We start from the raw sequence: 22454 nt of genomic DNA on the forward strand, positions 1-22454 counted from the left end.
AATACTCCACATGAATGGCGAACAGTATGTGGACACCTCCTAATTAATTGGTTTAGATAGTTTTATGTAGGTCTCTACACAGATATATATATATATATATATATATATATATATATATATGGAAGTAATATTTCTTTGTAAGATATTGATACATGTAAAAAGCTAATAATGGATGAGTAACAGGCCATGCCTTTGTCTTCAGCAAAACTGTTAGTCAGGTCAGTGGGCAGGTTTTGTCTCAGCAGCTAAACCAATTTGAGTCTGGTGCCACCCCAGCAGTCAAAACAAAACTGGGAAAGCAGGCCCTTTTCACTGGCTTTCATCCTTTTTCACTGACTGAGAATACAAGTAAGAGAATAGAGCTGCATCCTATCAGCTCACCAATTACTATCATCCTCTCATTAAACATCTCAAACAGCCCAGACCTAATTAAACTATTGAGATGGCCTTTGAGACATAAACATGGCCCCTTCTTGGCACAAGACTTCAAAAACTGCCCCTTTTTCTTCAATCTGTCTTTCTCACGTTCAGGTACCCACATTTCATGCCATGTTAGATTTTTTGTTTTGTTTTTTAGTCTGTTGCTCTGATGAATGGTAAATGTCTGTTCGTTTATCTGAGAAAGCTGAAAGATTAATGCACAAGTGAATTCTAACACTTGCATAACCAGAGGTCAGATCATTTGTCTTACTCTCTTCTCTCTGTCACTCAGTGAAGGTTGGTTTTCTTTGTGCTAGCTATGGTTCTTCATGTTGTCATTGCAGCTGTAAGTTAATATACTGCTATTGTGATCACACAATCATTCATTCACTCTTATTTCTCTCTGTCGGGGATGCTCTGTCATTAATCTTTTATCTCTTTCAGCTTTAAAGCGTCTTTCCATCTGTAGAAGTTAACATGATTTGTGCCATAAACTTTTAAGTTGAAAGGGGTAAAAAATGGATACAGATATGTATTCCAGGTCTTTTCTTCAAATGTGTGCATTTTTTGCCTTATGGTAAAACATAAACTCCAAAACACTCTCTCAGGAGTCTACTACATCCAACAGTGTTTACTTATACGTCAAAGAAGAATTCTTTGAGTTCAGTCGTTTTCATTCCACTACAATGTAATTTTTGCCATGATGGTGATGGCAAATTTTTAATAGTAAATAACATTTTTTTTAAATAATAAAATAACTCACTCTTTTGTCTTTATAATGCTAATTTCATAGCTAGAATTTGTATGTATACTAAATACACTTTACAGAATTATATTTTCATACTTTTTTGAGTATAGAGTGACTGTTTTTTTTTTATACAACTATATCACTCTTTGTTTAGATAATAAGATTGAGATTGGAAGTCTGGGTCTGGGTCTAGTCTAAAACGATCAAATCTACACATTAAATTGAAAAGTAGCATAAATATAGCCTTAGGCAAAAAAGTTTGTTTAGTTTGAATACAAGTCAACTCCAAGGATGTAAAAATGGCAATAGTCAAAGTAGTAACTACATATTCTCAGTTTTGCAACTGATTGAAAGCAAATTTTATCCATTCCCACTCAATCTGGAATCCATTAGGAAGGATTTATCTAATCAGCCCTGGTCAGGCATGCATTCATCTCCAACTCATGTGATTTTCCTTTTTTTTTTTTTTTTTACTCTGAATGTATACTAAACATCTCAATAAATGCCTCACTCAGGGTTTTCACTATGATTGTGACACAACATGATCAGTGTTTAAATGAAGTAATCCTATGAACTGAGAATTTGTTCCATTTTTCTTTTTAGCTGTTTGTAGATAATTACGAGTTGCATTGTAAAACTCCTCAGACTTCAGCTAGTAAAACAGATCTTCTAAATGAATTGTGGTCACAGCTGTGGATGCAGGATTGAATTGTTGATTCCATTATTTCTATTTATTTCTCTGGACCTGTATCACATGGCATGGTTCCTTTTTTTATCTCAATGTATCTACAGTGGAATAGTTTGAACGTGGATGTCTTTATTTAAACCTTCAGACGGATTTCCAGACCGTGTCTTATATAAGATCAATACCACAGTGATTAGAGGGAGATTCAAGCTGTCCATCAGTGATGTGGTGTTGTTGTGCTGATGGGGCAGAGGTATTATCTCCTCCATTATTAATGAAGGCACGTGTCCAAGACTGTCCTCACAGATCAAGGTCATCCGTTTCATATCTCTGACACAAAGCCTATGTGAGTCAAATATATGTGCTAAAGTCATTAATACTCCTGCTGTGTGGAGAGCAGTATAAAAGTAAAGTAATCTTGGTTGGCCAGATGTCGTGTTATGTTTAGAGCTGGAATGACTTTTCATCCCTGCGTATAAAAATACACAAATCTGGAGTGATTTATGGAGGAATTTTGATCACCCTTTTCTTTTTTTCTTTTTTTACTGGAAATTAATATGGGACAGTTGTGCTTAGACAGGCAACCATTAACTACTTATTTATATAACACTTTGCTTACATAATATAACAACAACACTTTGGTTAATGGCATCTGTGTAGTGTAAATTTTCGTTCTTTCTTTGTTTTTCTTTTTTATCAGCTTGAACAGAATCTCCTTATATCTTATTTCATGTTTTTTAATGAAGACACTTCCAACTAAGAGTAGAAAAAAGTAGCACTAAATAGAATTGGTAATTCGTTTTCAATCATTTGTAGTGTTCATAAAAAATATTTCATACACAAATAAATGTGTTGAGTAAGAATATCAGAAGGTAATACTGTAGTACTTTGATATCCAATAGTTTTGAATGATAATGTTAGGTATTAGGAAATTCACATGGTATAAAAGAATACCATGATATTACCTTTATGTCTGTTTTTCCATTACATTTTAAAATTATCTAGCTAATGTATTTTTGTAAACTAACTATTAATTTAGTTAAAACTGAATCGTCGATTTAAAAAATAAATTTAATGCTTTCAAAAGGATACTTAACTCACATAATCAGACTTACATAATTGAATCACTTAAATCACACTGGATATAAAATTATGGAATATATTTTATTATTATTATTTTAAAAGATAGAATTTCTAAATTTTTCGTAAAAGACCACATGTTCGGTTCTTGATATTAAGTACATTAACACTTGATCTTTGTTTGTATATATATATATAACAATACATATGTCAAAATACATTTGTCACTTCAGGACAATCACTAGGAGCAAGTTACAGTTATAAGCTGTAACTTCACATTATTCACATAAATGGCTTTTCTGTGCCATGGATCTACATGGAACCCATTCCGTCATGAAATCTTTCTTTAAGATTGTGCTTGGGTCATTTCCACCCATTGCCCCTTCCTGAGTGACACAGGAAGTTGCAAGGTTGCGCCTGCCCATTTGGCAGCCGATGCATCGTAACTGGTTTCCTGTACACCCACCTCTCGTATCCCAGCAGGCCTCAAGCCCTATTATGGACAATTAGCATCTGTCTGCTGTGTACGAAATTCCACAGCAGTGTGTGGCATATCCTGCTGCCTCATTTGGGAACTTTTTATAACTGACGTCATGAACCATTTGGTTGGCTGTGTGAAGCCTCCACCTTCATGGTAAAGAAAAGAGACAATCAGCATTCTATATTTGGACTTGTTCTGTGCGGTCTGAGCAATTTCTCTCCTCTGACGTGTCTAATAAATGTTTGGTCTGATACTTATACCTTTGTTGGAATTGGCAACACATATTTTAATTAAACATCTAGGACTGTTTAAATGTTATGTTTAAAATAGTTATCTTTAGGTCCTTGCTCAGTTGTTCACACAGTTTCTTTCTTTTCTTTTCTTTTCTTTTTTCTTTTAGAACCCAAACTTGCATGATATATGTGACCCTGGACCACAAAACTGGTCATAAGGGTACTTTAAAAAAAAAATATATATATATACAGTAGAAAATGTACAAAATATCTTCATGAAACATGAACTTTACTTAAAGGTGCTGTAGGGAACTTTTGTAAAAAAATATATTTTTTATATATTTATTAAACCTGTCATTATGTCCTGACAGTAGAATATGAGACAGATAATCTGTGAAAAAAATCAAGCTCCTCTGGCTCCTCCCAGTGGTCCTATTGCCATTTGCAGAAAGTCATGCGCTCCCGGTAAAAAACAACCAATCAGAGCTGCGGTCCGTAACTTTGTTTGTGTTCAAAATGTAGAAAAATGAACATAATAAGCGAGTACACCATGAATCCATTTTCCAAACCGTGTTTTTAGTTTGTCCTGAATCACTAGGGTACACCTATAATAAGTGTTTATATTCAGACTATTTTAGATTGCTTTGGGGATACCGCGGCGGAGTAACCCAGTACCTTTGTGATTCTTCATAGACATAAACAGAGAGAAGTAGTTCCGGCTACAATGTTCTTCCGCAAGACGCAAGCAGTTCTGTTTATTAACCGCTAGAGCGTCAAAAGTTCCCTGCTGCAGCTTTAATATCCTAATGATTTTTGGCATTAAAGAAAAAGTAATGATTTTGACCCATAAAAAGTATTGTTTGCTATTGTTACAAATATACCTGTGCTACTTATGACTGGTTTTGTGGTCCAGGGTCACATTATATGCCGTTGTGGAAATCCTGTAAATATCAGCCTGGAATATTTGTGGAAATTGATAATATATCAAAAAGTCACAGAAAGTCTTAAACATTTCCATTAATGTATTTATTATATCCATTAGAAAATGCTCTTTGACAGTCTGTATTTTATTTTTTTTATGTACAATAATCTCAATTGAGTGGAAATTGTAATATTTTATAATATATATTACTGAACACTGAAGAGAGAAAAAAAAATGAATTTCATGGCATTTCTTTATTTGCTTTAAATTGCCATTCAAATAAAGGGATTTAATTTTCACACTATTTCCTAATCAGGGATATTTAGGGTTTGGTATCGATTGGGTTTTATTCGATACCGGTGCCATTTCGATACTTTTAAAATGGTACCGGTGCCTAAGTGGTGCCTGAATCATTTTAAAAAAAGCCTAAAAGGGACATTTAAGAGAATTTTAAAAGATTTAAAATAAATCCATAGCTTTCACATGCTCTTGGATGCTCTCATTTCCCAAGCTTCCCTTACTCTTAGGCTAATAAATGTATTTCACGATCTGGGTCATTATTTAATACAAAATCACACATAGTGTTTCTATTGTATCTCTGTCAATCATTCTGATATTTAGTTAAAATGAGTGCTGTCTGTCACTGTCTTTAATCAGTTCTGTGAATGACTGTATGGTCAGTCTTTATAAAATAGCAACAATGTCATTTGTAAAGTACAGTCTTAGGCACATTAGTATTTTCTCCCCAAAAAGAGTTTTAAGCCAGTTATTTTAGATATTTTGCTTTAGCATGTCAGTAGGAAATATCAGTTTACATTTCCAAACATTCATTTTCCATTCATTTTAATAATAATCTTGTGAGGTTGTTGCCTAAGACTAAGACTTTTGCACAGTAGCGTATGTATAAAGTACGTATAATTAGATTAAGTATATTAAAATAAGTGTAATTAAAGTATGCATTCATATGTGTTAAAGGCTAGAAACAGCTGCGGTGTGATGAGAGAAAACGTTACAGTAGATCAGAAACCAATTGCTCTCTCGTTACATTTTGTAAACTGTATTTATGACAAAGAACTGCACAGATATTCAAACAATCTGTCGATAAACACACACCTTGTCATCTCTGTTTGTGTTTGAGTCCGCTTACGTTGCTCCGCCGCGGTCTGAGGATTGAAGAGCGTGCTGAAAGAAGGGAAGAAGACAGGTCTGCCTCTGGAGTCATATGACATTTAAGCGGACTGACTCTGAGGCGATCGCGAATATGTGTACAGTTTATGGAGATAAATGCTATAGCCCCGCTAAAAAAAGGCTAGCGATGCCCGTGCTTCTTGCGTACATTTCAGAGAACCAGGACAAATGTTTCAACTGATCACTCAGGCATTTAAGTGCCATGAAATTAGGCACCAAATCTTCGTTCTGATTCGGTTCGGTGCATACCGGTTCCATAGCTACAGGTTCCAGATTGGTACCAGGTTTCGGTACCCAACCCTAGTGATATTGCATATAATAAAATTACAATTTTACAGTCAGGCAATTATGTGATTGTCACAGGCCTTTATCCCTTCCAAACATGACAGAATTTGGGGGATATAGAAATCAATTGAAATCATTAGTATATTTAATCACATCTGTTGTATGTTTGTTCTCTTCCCAGTCTGCAGATGATCGAGAAAGCCCACCGTCCTTATGGCGAAGGCAGCCTGCAGGTGACGTGGACCTGTACGAAAAGTCTGGGAGTCGTGGAGCGTGGTCTAGCAGAAACCGAGCAGCTGATGGAAGCCGGTCGTGGTCAAATCGTCATCTGGACAATTGACCCAGATTACCCACATTTCCAACTAGTGGTATGCATTTTTCTTAGAAACTCATTGAGTTACACTTAAATCTAGATACCATATAGGATTCTAGGTTATACTTAATTAAAGCAAGCTAAAAGCTAATTACTCACATGTTAATGAGTCTTGACCTAAAGTATCCTCGTGTGTTTTTATTGCCTCAGTTCTTACATCTCAAAGTGGCTCTTGTGCGCAAGGAATGAAGCTCATCTCATCTCTTCAGTTACACCATATCTTTAAAGACCATCAGATGAACAGATTTCCAGACAGTGACTCCTGGGAACCACCTCATTGAGCTCTGACATCAATCACACCTGCATGAATTCACCATCTTCCAGCTGTCGTTTGGGAACAGCAGTCACATGCTCCTACAGCGATGAATCCTCTTCTGCTCCCCGTAGTGTATTAAAGTCTTCAGATGTGACAAGGGAGAGGCGCAGACATGTGACTGTGTTTGAAGGATGTGAAAGGGGCTTTGGATCAGCACTTTGAGAACCCCACACAGTCCTCCCTGGTGCCACAGGTCCTGGTAGATGTCCAAACCTGAGTTTCATGTGTTTTCACAAGGAGCAGGTTACATCTTGTGGCTTTGTAAGTAGTCTGACAATCTCACTTGTTTCTGGATGGTGTTTAATTCAGGAATCAATTGGGATTATTGCACACATCTAAAATTAATTGATTATCCAGGCGTTCACACATAGAGCCAGTAGTCAACCACATGCTAAGTCTTAAGTGTGCATTAATGTACATATACCCAGTTTTTCATGCCTGGTGCCCAAGTTTATTTAATCTTATTTGTAATTTGCTCCTTGTATCTGATAATGTCTATTGAATTGTATTATTTTACTAGTACTATTCCTTCATCTTCATCTCTTTAACTGGATTTGATGGTCTCACAATCAGCATAGCGAATACACAGGACCACCGACACTAAGAAGCTGGGAAACACATCTGCATGTTGACTCTTTCCTGTCTAAGTAGCTCTGAAGGGATGTTTGCTTTGGATTCCAAACCAGCTAGAGAAGAATCCAGTCATCTAGAGCTCATCTCGATGTGACCTCGTCCATTTGGGTAGCTAACTGGGATTAACCCAAATGTTGGACATTTATGGAGGATTTTCAGAGCGGACTCCACAGCCGCTCTGTGACTCTACTTGCAAACTTTGCACAGAAAGACATTGGTCCGAACTCTCAGTGTGTCTTGGGAAACCAGCGTTAGGAATTCTGCTGGTCTGAGTCAGTCTTAAAAAAAAACCCTAGATGGGTTGTGTTTTCAGTTATTTCAGCTGTACAGCTTCAGCTTGTTGAGCCTTGAGGGTGGCTAGCATGACACCACAGAGGATCCAGAATGCTTAAGTTAGGAATGCCTGTGCTTGGATAAATGGCCTCACCATTGAAAACATCTGAATGCCCATCACTTTGTCCTCATGTGGAAATATTATTGAATAGAGCTGCTGCAGTTGAAAAGTCTTGTACTGTTTCTATTAGGTTTTAAACTCTGGTGCCACCAATGATTTATTTTCTCATTCAGGCTTAGATTCCTATTGTCCTTGAATACTCTAAAGTGTCTGTGTGTATTAATATCTCTCTTATACAATACTGTGTCTCGATTGAACCCGACGATGACGACGAAGGGTCCATTATCCCTCGGCCCGCCAGATGATCTCAGTCTCCAATGTCACTGGAATGTGGGATGTTTTATTTTTGTGTTTGTTTTAATCTAATGCTGTACATGTAAAGTTCTGGGAGTTGATGTTCAGGTGGGCAGTTTGCTTTCTTCGCAGCATCTTACTTGCTTATTACTGCTTTAAAAATATCCACACCTCACCATCAGTCAGTTTTTCTTCGTTCTGGTTATGTGTGCTTCTGTGTCCTGTATTCATCCCTCTGCTTGGGCTGGAAGGAGTCTTTGAAACACAAGTGGATTTTTTTTTTATTTCATTTGGTCTATCGATTGATCCATTTTAAGTCATTCTAATGAATTTGTATTTGCACTTAAATCATTAAAACAGTTTTATAAAGTACAAAATCAGACTAGATCCTTCTGAAAATCAGTTATTTCTGATGTATAAATAATGTTTTTACAGCTTTGGTTTGGATTATACCTCAGAAATGGAGACACTACACATAATTGATGTGGTTTAGCAGCAAAAAGATTTACGTGTAACGAATAATATAATGATTTTACCTACAAACATCAAACCAAGACTTCATTTTCTACACCATACAGCATTTATAGTATATATTTGTCATGAATTTCTGAAAGTTTTTCAATTACTCATTAGACTTCGGTCGGTAGTTTGGCTTTGTACCAAACATGTCTCTCCAAATGCATTCCCCAGACTTCACCTCGGCTTCCTGTTCAGGGGTCTTGGGTTGAAGCGAACATGCTGGTTCCTGTATCTCATGCCCTTGCTTTCCCAGAATACCTCTGCTGTAATCCAAGCTGCCGGTCCCTAAAGCCATTTTATTAGCTGGCTAAAGCAAAGGCAGCAGTCATGATATACAACTCCTGTGTTGGTTGCAGGTCGTAGGTCAGTGCTGCATTTGATGGGCGTATAACTTGTGAGGGAGGAAATGAGACCAGCTGGCAGCAAAAGAGAAGGCAGAAAGGGTGAACTGTTTGGGATGGTGTCCACGTGTGGTACCAAGAAGGACAAGGAGGGTCAGCCTGGATTCTGTAGTTTTAGCCATTTCTCAACTTCCACAAATAGTTTCAGGCATTATGAATTGTAAATCCCTCTATAATAAAATTGTACCCGCTCAAAGCTTGCAAACATGATCCTAAAACTGCAGCATGAGCCGGATGGATGTGATGATATAGTGCGAGTCTGTACTGGAAATCCCAGTAGACTCTTCCCTCCCAACCCCCCGGCCAGGCAAAGGTTTCTAGGCTGCTTTGTGGCTTCAACGCGCAACCGCAGCTGTCGGAAACCGTCATTTTTATGTGCTCACAAGTCAGTCCAAGTTTCTGAAGGAGGCCGACTGAATCCACAATTGTCAAGGAATTCTTCCTCAGTTCTCAACCCCATTAACTAATGTGTCAGTAAACCGTTCGCCCTCAGAAGTCATCGAACACATGTCTTTGATTTTCATTCCTCCACTTCTGTCTTTAGCTCTCGGTGGAAATAATGGCTGTGAGCTTCGATTACACGTCTCAGAACAGATCAAAGGTTATATAGTTTCACATACTGTTCGTTTAAAAGAACTAAATATCTTAAAAATATCTCCCTACATCAAGGTTTTCCTATCTACATCACTTTTGTGTACATTTATGAGGTCAGTCTTAACCTAGTTATGACACCAGTCAGAAAGCATTACCATGTTAAGCTTCTGACAGATGTTGATTGATTACTCAGAATGGTTTTTAATCATTTTTAGTTACAATTTTCTATGCCTTATTGAAGAGAGTAGTAGTAAATTTGTTCTAAATGTCATTTATAAGCAATAAAGTAATATTGAATGTACAGAAGATAAAGTTTGAAGGCCGCATTGTGAGCCGGCATTGGTCCTGAAAGGTCAAAAATAGGTCACGGTGAGAATCTGCACTTAACCAGCACTTAACCTAAATTATTATTTTAAGCCTTTCCTTAACCTTTATGAATTTCATTTTCTAATATGCCTATTTTGTTTTCCCCCAATGAATTTCCCCCTTATCATTTGAATGTACAGCCATCAAAGTTGTGTGTGTGTGTGTGTATATATATATATATACGTGTGTTTGTGCACTGGCCAAAATGAAAGAATAAGTTCACCTACAAACAACTGTGAGGCAGATCTTGTATTGTTGGTGTTGACAAATGGACTGTCCACATTATTTGTATAGACTGCAAAGTGTTTTATTTTAATTGGTCTTCTTTTTTTCCTGTACGGCCAAGTGCTTTGTTCTGCTTTTTTAAACTGACACGTAATGTGCCAAAAATCATTCCAAGATGTTGTAGTTTACAAGGAAACTTAACAGCTTCTTAAGCATTACTGAAATTAAAAGGGTAAATATTTCTGCCGTCAAGCTTTTCCTTCTTTATCTGCTTTTTTCTCCGCTCCTCAAACTACAATAGGATAGGTTTTATTTAAAAGTATCCTGTAATATTGTAAAGTGGGCCATTCATTTTTTCCCTTTTTTTGTTTGTGTAGATGTGTACCTTTATTGGGCTCCTGGAGAGTGTTTTTTGGCTTATTAATTTCAATGTTTTATTTGTAATTTGTATGAACTATTAAATTTAGCAGACTCCGTTCACCAGCTTTTCAAACGTTGCTTTTTTTCTTTCATTCTAAGGGAAGTGTTTAGGTAAAGTAAGATTAATATGTTGAGCCAGAGGCTCAGTATGGTTCAGTTCTGTACTGTTCTCATCTTTTATTAACCGCTCAGACTGTGGGTTTCCCTTCTGTTCATTCAGGGTTCATTCATCTCCTGTGCCGTATTAAAAGCGCTGCCAAAGACAGATTTCAGGCCTTAAACACACTTACGCAAACACGCTGTAACACAGAGTAACTGAATTTAAGTTCACTGATATTTGCTTACGCTGTCTCTCAAAGACACTGCACATATAAATCCAGGCCTGCATCATTAAAGAACGGACAGAATGGTTATCAAGCAGGTGTTGGTACGGCGTGAACCTGTGGTGAGGAAACAGTTGAACATGCTCATTGTATTAAACCTCTCAGTGTCAGCAATAACACACTCTGTGTTTCAGTCTTACACCTTTGTACTGTAACATCTGTGCATGTTTCAGCATTGTGCATGGAGCTAGACATCTCTTTAGGCTTAACTGCAGACTATATGTATTCCAGCTAATATAATAAAAGCAACTTGTTTGTAACAGGTTTGGGTTTGTGTTTTTATCTAGTGTCTTTCGATAGTTACTAGATATGATGGACAATGTATAGCCAAGAAGCTCTGTTCTCATTCAATACATATATTGGTGGTAACGGTGCAATAAAACACAATAAACCAAAGGAATTTGCTAGATATTCAGTATATTTGATTCACACCCCTTTGGCTTTAGCTGGCGGAACATATTCTTTGTGTGGTGCCAGATAGATCAATCTAAATACAACTCCTCAGAATATTGTATTCCAGTCAAGACAGTAAAAATTAGGTGTATTCCTAAAAATGAGGGGTTAGCCCGTGTATTTTGGTCGTTTTGAAGCTTAAAGAAGAAAAAAAAAATCCTGGATATTAATCAAAAATTCACTGGGAATTTGAAGGCCCGTATACTCCAAGAACAAGAAGTGTAATGAGAAACGTTAAATCCAAACCACAACTATACTGATAATGACACAGCAGCAACATTATTACTGGAATCCGAACATTGGTTTAGATTTTTGTTCCAGCTGATGAATCATTAAAACATTTACAGCCAATCAAGACAAGAAAAGTGAGCATTTCTTTAGAGGTACACATACTTAATAGAATCTTATCGTCTGTTGGTGTGAACACTAACATAGTTATTGTTTGGGTGTGAACAGTTTGGAACGCCACGGGGGGACGAGTAAATGACTTGTGAACTGTTCCTTTAAGGCATCAGTACATTGTAAAGTAAACATATGATTTTATGGCTTGGTACTGATAAGTAATGTTGACTTTTCAGTGAGTTCATAAAGCAACAAACTATTTAAAGAGACACCATAAATCTGACAGGATGCTACAAAGACCTCTAAAACCAGACTTGGAGAGTTCACTCAGCATCCGAATTCACTATTATTTCTCTTCCTTGAAACGGCTCCTAAAGCTTTAATCCTGTTCGGAGAAAAGTCTAGACAGTGAAGTCAGTCTTGTTCCCGCCTTTTCTTCCAGTGTAGAACATTCATCAGCATTACCGAAGAGTTTAAAAGCATCTTAATGGAGCGTTAACATTAACTTGACTAGTGATTTAAAAAATGAAATATTAGAAGGCCTATCTAAGTGTGAAGGTGTTTGAGTATGAGTGTTTTAGTCCATGGGAAGTATATTTCTGCACTCTGGGCTGCTGGGTGTGTGGGGGTTTCTGTGTTTGAAGGGCACATCGTGAAGTTGTTGTAGTGCGTGGGTGATTAGTAGCATCTGCCTGTGAACAGAATGAGTCAGGTTTGAGTTCTGACACACTCGTGTACCCATGACTGCAATGCCTGTGCATCAGAAATCACATTCATAAACAGACACCGACTCTAGACTCTAATGCAATGAAATATTGATCAGAGATCCCAGAGGGCATCCATGTCTCGGGAGAATATTGCAGTACGTCAAAGGTGTTAAAATAAGAGTTGAATTTGTCAATCAATTTTAATATTATGCAACAAGATTAAGGAGTCTGTCCTGAGGTGGTGCAGCTAGCGCATCATTTCCTGCTACCGGCTAAGGTTGTGGCTTTAGAAAAGTTAATAAATCTAGAGCGACTGGTCTTGAAGTTGCCTGCAGTTAACAGTTCAACATAAAAGCATCCACAAAATACCGTAATATCTAATAGACATGATTTGAGGGCAATTCGGCCCTGTGGTCAATGAGCAGAATGTACTCACATTATCAAAACCACTGGACGACTGCAGTATTATGAATTAAAGTACGGTTGTGGCATCGTGGTGCAGGCTGCTCAAGGCTCTAATCATGAACCAAACTGCTGGGGCCAATATCAGCTCGGGTCCCTCAGACTCCCACAATGCAGTGCAGCTGCCAGGGCCCACACCACACAAACTGGGGTTGAGGCCAGAGGCCTGGAGGGTTATAGCAAGAATAGACAGCGCCAAAAGAGAGGCCAAAAAAGCCTCTGGGCAACATTACATGCGAAGAGGCTGGATAAACTAAGAATAAAAAAAGCAAAGCAGACAGAAATGGGAAGGAAATGGCCAGAACCAAAAGAAAAAGAAAAATTAGACCATGAAAAGGGGCTAAAGAAGCAGGTTAAGAGAATTTTTGACCAAAATATTGTGGATTCTATATGTGGATTTCTATAATTATGGATTACGCACACAAACTTTTACAAAACAGTGGTAAATGGAATTCACCACAGGGAACAGAAAAGATTGAATGGGTCGAGATGCTTTTTTTTTTAATGTTGTGATTCAACAAAGTAGTGAAAGATTTTCAAAAGAGCATACTGTGACATACAACCTAGGGAATGTCTTATCAAAAAAGAAAAAAATGTGTAGTGGGGACTTTTGTTGATTGGATGGAAAATGATTATGATTATATATATTGCCATGATTATATATATTGCCAGACTGTCATTTTACATCAAGATCCAGTTATTACATTTTGATTTAAAATTAAACATGCATAGATGAATCATTTACAGCAACAGCAAGAACATTTAGAATTTCCATTTTACGCAAACTTAAACATCTAAGGCGGCAAACTTGTGAGGTTGTTCACAGACAATGTGCACAGAAAAAATAAAATAATAATTAAAGCTGCAAGCAGCGATGAACGGGCCCTCGCACCCGGGCTCACCGGCAGCGAGTGGCTTTAGTTAATAGGTGAACGGTGAGAAATATGCATTTAAACTCATAAATATAAGTAGAATATATCAATGTTTATTCCATATATGTGCCAATCTTCCTTTTGCCAGCAGGTGGCGCTATCATTATAGTGGAATATTGGCCTTCAGATGTGTTCAGGGCAGGACTTTTGTCGAACATGTGAGGTTTGGGGAGGATTGGACATTTAATGCCTGAGTTAAAACAACATCCTATTTCATGGCGAAACATCGAAATTTGTCAGGCCGCCATGGACACGCCCTTTAACGAAACCTCAAGATCTTCGCAATTTAAGATCGCAAAAGGCTTTAGATTACACTGACCAAGTTTGGTGTTGATCTGAATAAATCTCTAGGAGGAGTTCATCAAAGTCCAACCCCTGAAAATGGCCAAAACAACACTAATTTTGCAGAGAAAATTCTAAATAACTGACTTCCTGTTGGGATTCGGATTTCGTACCAACAGACTTTTTCGTAGATATTGGTGTGTTACATGTGTGTACCGATTTTTGTACATGTACGTGAAACATAGCTCGAGGCGCACTCCGTTTAAAGTGTATACGCACTCCGTTGAAATTGTATAGGTGGCGCTATCGAGCCAGTTTGCCACACTCGATGGAATATTGGCCTTCAGATCTGTTTAGGCCAGGACCCTTTACACAAAAGTGAAGTTTGGGCAAGATTGGACATTTTATGCCTGAGTTATAACATTGGGAACTTTTATTCCCATGGCGAGACATCGAACTTCATCACGGCGCCATGGACACACCTTTTAACAAAAACTCAAGATCTTCACAACTAAACATCACACAGGTCTTTAGATTAGACTGACCACAAAAAAGACACTGATGTCATAAAATTTCTAGGAGTAGTTTGTCGCAGTGTAAAATATGTAACTTCCTGTTGCCAATAGGTGGCGCTATGACTATAACTGAATATTGGCATGTAGATCTGTTCAGGTCAAGAGTCTTATCCAACATGTGAAGTTTGGGGCAGATTGGACATTGTATGTCTGAGTTACAGCAACTTCCTTTTTCATGGCAAAACATCGAAATTTGTCAGGCCACCATGGACATGCCCTTTAACGAAACCTCAAGTCCTTCGCAATTTATTATCGCAAAGGGCTTTAGATTACATTGACCAAGTTTGGTGTTGATCTGAATAAATCTCTAGGAGGAGTTCGTTAAAGTACAACCCCTGAAAATGGCAAAAACAACACCAATTTTGAAGGGAAAATGCAAAATAACTGACTTCCTGTTGGGATCCGGATTTCGTACCAAGAGACTTTTTTGTAGGTATATGAGTGTTACATGTGTGTACCAATTTTTGTACATGTACGTGAAACATAGCTCGAGGCGCACTCCGTTGAAAGTGTATAGGTGGCGCTATAGAGCCATTCTGCCACACCCGGTGGAATATTGGCCTGCAGATCTGTTCAGGCCAGGACTCTTATCACACATGTGAAGTTTGGGGAAGATCGGACATTTTATGCCTGAGTTATAACATCTTTTATTCTCATGGCGAGACATCGAAATTCGTCGCGGCGCCATGAACAAGCCATTTAACGAAAACTCAAGATCTTCACAACTGAACATCGCACAGGCCTTTAGATTAGACTGACCACAAAAAAGACATTGATGTCATAAAATTTCTAGGAGTAGTTCGTCGCAGCGTAAAATATGTCACTTCCTGTTGCCAATAGGTGGCGCTATGAATATAACTGAATATGGGCATGTCAATCTGTTCAGCTTCGGAGTCTCATCAAACATGTGAAGTTTGGGGCAAATTGGTCATTGTATGTCTGAGTTATAGCAACTTCATTTTTCATGGCGAATCATCGAAATTCGCCAGGCCGCCACGGACACGCCCTTCAACGAAAACTCAAGATCTTCGCAATTTAACATCGCAAAGGCCTTTAGATTAGGCATACCAAATTTGGTGATGATTTGAAGATTTCTCTAGGAGGAGTTCGTTAAAATACAACACATGGAAATGACCAAAATTACACAAAATTTGCTCATAATATTAAAAATAACCGACTTCCTGTTGGGTTTAGAATTTCACTCCAAGAGTCTTTTTTGTAGGTATTGGTGTGTTACATATGTGTGCCAATTTTCGTGCATGTACGTGAAACATAGCTGGAAGGCTGTTGATTTTCTTGGTATAGGTGGCGCTGTCGAGCCATTTTGCCACACCCTCTTCTGAATCCTATATCAGACGAAAATTTTCACCAGGTTTGACGCGTGTGCAAAGTTTCATGACTTTTTGAGCATGTTAAAGCCCTCAAAAATGCGATTCATTCGGGAGAAGAAGAAGAAGAATAATAATAAATATAGCTGCAAGCAGCGATGGCGGGCTCAAGCCACCAATGCCATCGCCTCCCCGGTGGCATCAGGTAAACTGTGCCCAGCGGGCACATGCATTCACAATATCCCTCTGGCAGTGAGGTTTTAAAGGATATGGCAGTTAAAGGGTTAATCCGAATCATCTAAGCCAGTGGTTCCCAACCACATTCCTGGAGGCCCCCCAACACTGCACATTTTGCATCTCTCCTTTGTCTAACACAACCATGTCCAGTCTTGGAGTCTGTACTAATGAGCTGACGAACTGAATCAGGTGTGTTTGATTAAGGAGACATGGAAAACATGCAGTGTTGGGGGGCCTCCAGGAACGTGGTTGGGAACCACTGATCTAGACTTTAAAATCACATTCACAGAACAATATATATATATATAACTTTAGTAACACTTTACAATAAGATTCCATTTATAAACATTATGTTAACATGAACAATATTTATATAGCATTCCTTCATTTCAGTTAATATTCCAAACTTAAACATTAAAACATTGTTTTATTGTGATTTTTTTCCAAGCACATTTAACCAATTCCAAACCATATAAATCTTAATAACTACCATTATTTTTTTATTTAATCATTTATGAGTGCTATACAATACTCCAGGAAAGCTGGAAGAGAAAAACTCCTTATATTCATGTGTGCAGAATTATTAGGCATGTTTTCTTTTACAGATGAAATGCGCTAAAAAAGAGTTTTAACTCAAACTGTAAAGTCGAAAATTATGAAATACCCATGAGAAATATCAAACACAAATGCAATACAGAAATGGATGAGTTAAGACTTGACCATTGTACAAAAATGCTGACTGGGTCATGAGGTCAGAAAAGAAGAAGGAAAAAAAACAGGTCAAGAAGAACTGACAAAAAGAATTGCAAAATAATTAGGAATTAATGTGAAGATTAATTTTTAGTAAATTCTGCAAGACAGACTTTCAGGAAAGGAGGTGGAATTAAAATGAGCTCCTAAATCTTAATCCCGGATTCTGGAAGATATATTCCTCAAACCATCAGAGGAGGTGGTGCTGGTCCTTCACGAGTCACTCTAATCTGTTAATTAAGCCTATATATAAAGTCTTAATATATAGTATTTCACAATACTTCATAGTATTCTAATTAAATAATTTTTTGGAATCTTAGATCTCTCAGAACCTGCCACATTGTAATTCTGAGACTCCAGGAAAGTGGCAGTTCTGTAAAATGTTGGCGCTGGAGACTAAATGCTCCCTGATAGTTTCACACCTAATTCACTTAACACACACACAAACACACACACACACACACATTAACCACAGTGACAGAGGGACAGAGTGACATCAGATGTATGATAGTTTTTTAATTTTCTATCATCCATATAATGTTGTATAGTCATGGAACTATGCATATTTCCTCAGAATGACTTGTCTGCTATGTGTACATTTTTTTGAAGTGTTTAGAAGCTGCACTTTAAAAAAATAAAAGACATTTACTGGTTACTTTTTTACTGTTATTTCAAAAAATCACCACGCAAAATCATTCAAGCTATCCAAAATTCATTCACACCTGTTCTGTAAGATAAATTCTTTAAACAGTGGTAAAAGAGGATGTGGTGCTGAACCTTCAAGAGTCACTCAAAACGTATCTGTCCATAAAGCTTATAAAGAATTATTCTTAATATACAGTTCACAATACTTCAGCTTGTTATTCTAATTAAGTGAGGGTCATTTTATCAGTAAAATACATAAAATACATATTATTTTTCTTTGAAAGATTTCTATAAATGATTTAAATCATACTTGTTTTACAATAATTATTTAAAAGTAATCCTATAGCTCCATCTGGTGGTCATTATTGGAACTAAGAATTGCAAGCTTGATTTATAAGTTATGATAGTTTTAATTTTATGCTGGCTCTTGAAAATGATAAAGCTATGAAACTTACTGTGCTTCCTTCAAATGATGACTTCTACGTATATAAAAAATTATGAAGAGTTGGAATGAAAAATTTTAAAGATATAGTAAAATAACGATTGTATTTTTTTATGTTACTTTAATAAATCGCTATGGCCACACCATTTAAGCTATCCTAAACCCATTCACAATTTAACATCTTCAGTATATTAGCTTCATGTTAAAAAAGTTTGCTGTGAACTTGTGTCTTCTTGGAGGAGTATGAATTCATTTACAGGCTGATTTTATCATAAATCCACAATAAAATTTCTGAGTTCTGTATCAATCTGTGTTGTTGTTTGTTTTTTTTTTTTTAATTAATTTTCATAGGAGGATAACTGACCCTTTACTCTCCTTTTTAATAAATGTGCTTATAACCCAAGAACAAGCTTTTTATAGCTGTATTTATAAACTGCTTACTACTGACTATTAATATTGGGACAAGGCTTTATAAAGCATGAACTGAATATTTACTGTTTGAGTTTGAAATTATTATTTGCAGCACAAATAAGGTTTTTTAGGATTTTTAAAAATCCCTAAAACTGTCAGAAAAGGATAAGGCCTATAAGATTTTATGTGAGTGGCTAAATTTATTTGTTTTTATAACTATAATGCATAAACTATGAAATTATACAAAATGTATAAAAATGTACAACAGTTATTCTTTTCCAATGTTTTTTATTTATTTATTTATTTAAAAAAAAATTATTTTATTTACATTTCAAAAAATTTGCCTACTGCAATCATTCTAAACAGCTTGAATAAAACCTGTCAATATTTATTATAGACCACTGTAACTGTGTATAATCTAACAAACAAGTTTATTATGAAAATAAAAGTGTACACCAGATAAATTGGACGATAAAGAAATTGCTAACAATAGTATAATAGAGCATGTTTTAGGTTTTTAGGCGTTTAGATGCAGAAATGGACAAATCAAATGTAAAATAAAATGTAATTGATTTAATTAAACATAGATTAATTGTTAGAGCAAAATAATAAATAAATAAATAAATAAATAAATACGTACACACATTAAAAAAAGCAGCCAAGATGAATGAGTTTCATTTTTTATATGGATCAAAATTGAAGACAGAAGCAGCTGGTATATGCGGTCACTTAATATTAAAATCCAGTAGATCCATTTCAGATTTATTTCTCAACAGTTTATGTTCACGTGGCTGTTTTCGTTTATAGTCGCCAAGCTATTATGTGTTTTGAAATAATCTTGTCCGTGATGTGTTCGTTCGTACGACGAAAGGCAGAATCCTGCAGCTCGAGAGATACATGTTATTCTGCCAGTCGCGCTTTCAAATAGTCTTGCACACTTAAACGGGTCACAAACACCTGCATTTAGCTCTTGTAGTGTTACAATGGGTTTATTGTGTGCATTTGTGGTAATATTTTATTTAAAAAAGCTCTTAAACAAGAATAAATTCGTTTGTTTTGAGCTCGACACTGTACGCGCTGATCGGAGGCGGTGATTTCAGATAGGCAGCCGCAAATAATTCATTTTCACACAAACAGTTCAAAAACATCTGAATTTAGCTCTTGGTGTGTTCTAATTGGTTGATTGTGTGATATCGCTGTAATAATTTATTTTTAAAAGCTTTAAAAAAGGAATAAATTCGTTTTTTTCTGAGCTGTTTACTCCAGACGCTCGTGATCACAGCGGTGATTCATCTCTCCTATTTCTCACGTATCTCTGGCCAGAAATAATTTATCCATGAGCCCTGAACCGGTAATAATCAGATATGTTGGTTTAGCTTGTCAGTGTGAATTAAATCTAAGTATTTATTTGTATTTTTAACCGATTTAAAAGTGAAAGTAAAAGTCCGGGAATTGAACCTGTAGGGGCGCTATTTCTCTCAGACAATGGAAGTCTGAAGCACATATACTCAAACAGAGGGACAGAGTGAGATGAGATGTCTGACAGTTTTTTAATTTTCTGTTATCCATACAGTGTTGTAAAGTCGTGAAACTATCCATATTTACTCAGAATGACTTTTTTTCTGTACGAAAAAAGGTTTTGAAGTGTTTGGAATTTAAAAATGCAGGAAAATTAATAATTCCATTTTTACTGTCATTTAAAAAAATCACCACGACAAAACCGTTTAAGCTATCCAAAATCCATTGGCAATTTAAGTTGTTTAAAATGTTTTGGCATCATGTAGACAAAGTTTGGTGTGTATAGTGTTACTCTCCTCTGAGCAGTATGCATTAATTCACAGCTAAATGTAAAAAAAAATCCACATTCAAATCAAAATAGCTGACTTCCTGTTGATCGTAGCTGATGACTGTGAATTAGAAAGTTGTCCGTCTTGATAAGAAAAATTTTTGTACCGAGTTTGGTGTCTGTAGCTAAAACTAACCCCGCCACTTTTGACAAAAGGTGGCGCTATAGAGTGCCTTTTCCACGCCCTCTTATGAACTTTTGCCAGTGTCTAGTTATCATAAATACTGATATGTGTTCTGAGTTTGATGAAATTCTAAGCATGTTATATGCCTCAAAATCACCTGAGAAGTATTCCAGTTTAACATGTTGCCACGGCAACAATATTTTTAGATATCAATATCCCCCCAGCAGATTTATATCGGCTGTGTTTTAACATTATTCTGATGAAGTTTGAAGCAAATCGAGTAAAAATAAGATGCTGAATTCAAATCATTTTGAAAATGACACACTTCCTGCTGCCAGTTGGTGGCGCTATAACTTTGACTCCTAATAGTCACATATATGCGATCGACATCATACAACGAATAATCTGATGCAGTTTGATTAAAATCAGGAAATGTATGTGGATGGTATTAGACACTTCCTGTTTCTCATTTCTCGCCATAATTTCAACACCTCGCCACGAGCAAACCGTTCGAGATATCAAAAATCCCCTGGCAATTTTTCAGCCCCAATGTCTTGAGATCATGTTGACCGAATTTGGTGGCAATCGGCAAAAAAACCTATGACAAGTATTTCAAATTCCAGAGCATGCGCTTTTTACATAACTCTAAATAGCTGACTTCCTGTTGGGCGGAGCCGAATGACATGCAGTACGAAAGTTGTTCAGCACGATGAGATCTATATGTGTACTGAGTTTCATATTAATACGAGCAAGTATGTGTGAGCTATACATCAACATTTATGACTGTGTTCCAGGGGGCGCCATAGAGCCCCTGTGCCACGCCCGGGTCCCAGCCTCTGCAGGCTCCTAAAGGCCACAGATTCCAAAGTGTGCGCAAATTTTCAAGAGTTTTTGAGTATGTTAAGGACCCCAAAAGCCCCCACAACTTTGACGAAAAATATGAATACTAAACCCTAAATATCCAACTTCCTGTTGGGCGGAGCCTATGACATGCAGTACAAAAGTTGTTTGGTTTGATGAGATCTACATGTGTACCGAGTTTCGTGTGTCTACGTGCAAGTATGTATGATATATGGCCCTCAGTATTCCAGGGGGCGCTGTAGAGCCCCTGTGCCACGCCCGTGTATCAGTCTCTGCCCGGCCATAATGGCCGCAGGTTCCAATGTGTGTGCCAATTTTCAAGACTTTTTAAGCATGTTAAGGGCCCCAAAAGCCCCCGAAACCTTGAAGAAAAATAATAATAAATATAGCTGCAAGCAGCGATGGCGGGCTCAAGCCACCAATGCCATCGCCACCCCGGTGGCATCAGGTATACTGTGCCCAGCGGGCACATGCATTCACAATATCCCTCTGGCAGTGAGGTTTTAAAGGATAAGGCAGTTAAAGGGTTAATCAGAATCATCAAGACTTTAAAATCACATTCACATAACAATATATATATAACTTTAGTGACACTTTACAATAATATTTCATTTCTAAACATTATGTTAACATGAATGTTAACAATATTTATATAGCATTCATTCATGTCAGTTAATATTCCAAACTTAAACATTAAAACATTGTTTTATTGTGATTTTTTTCCAAGCACATTTTACCAATTCCAAACCATATCAATCTTAATAACTACCATTATTTTTTATTTAATCATTTATGAGTGCTATACAATAGTCCAGGAAAGCTGGAAGAGAAAAACTCCTTATATTCATGTGTGCAGAATTATTAGGCATGTTTTCTTTTACAGATGAAATGCGCTAAAAAAGAGTTTTAAACTCAAACTGTAAAGCCCATGAGAAATATCAAACACAAATGCAATACAGAAATGGATAAGTTAAGACTTGACCATTGTACAAAAAATGCTGACTGGGTCATGAGGTCAGAAAGAGAAGAAAAAACAGGTCAAGAAGAACTGACAAAAAGAATTGCAAAATAATTAGGAATTAATGTGAAGATTAAAT

General features: G+C 36.8%; 1 protein-coding gene across 2 annotated transcripts in view; it reads left to right on the forward strand.

Moving 5' to 3' along the window:
* The window catches only part of LOC113117509 (leucine zipper protein 1-like), a 55905-nt gene extending 44681 nt beyond the window's left edge, over nucleotides 1–11224 (forward strand). Inside the window, exons 3-5 of one of the 2 annotated variants that reach the window (XR_003294174.1) lie at nucleotides 6224–6410; nucleotides 6566–6992; nucleotides 7252–11224. Coding sequence is in view for 1 of the 2 variants with exons in the window: in XM_026286228.1 (XP_026142013.1) it covers nucleotides 6224–6382 (159 nt within the window). In the remaining variant the exon portion in view is untranslated. Of the gene's footprint in view, nucleotides 1–6223; nucleotides 6411–6565 lie in introns of both variants that reach the window. The other variant, XM_026286228.1, reaches the window with a different exon arrangement.
* The last annotated feature ends 11230 nt before the right edge of the window (nucleotides 11225–22454 follow it).

This window comes from Carassius auratus, chromosome 17 (genome assembly GCF_003368295.1).
Source record: "Carassius auratus strain Wakin chromosome 17, ASM336829v1, whole genome shotgun sequence".
Classification (NCBI taxonomy): domain Eukaryota; kingdom Metazoa; phylum Chordata; class Actinopteri; order Cypriniformes; family Cyprinidae; genus Carassius; species Carassius auratus.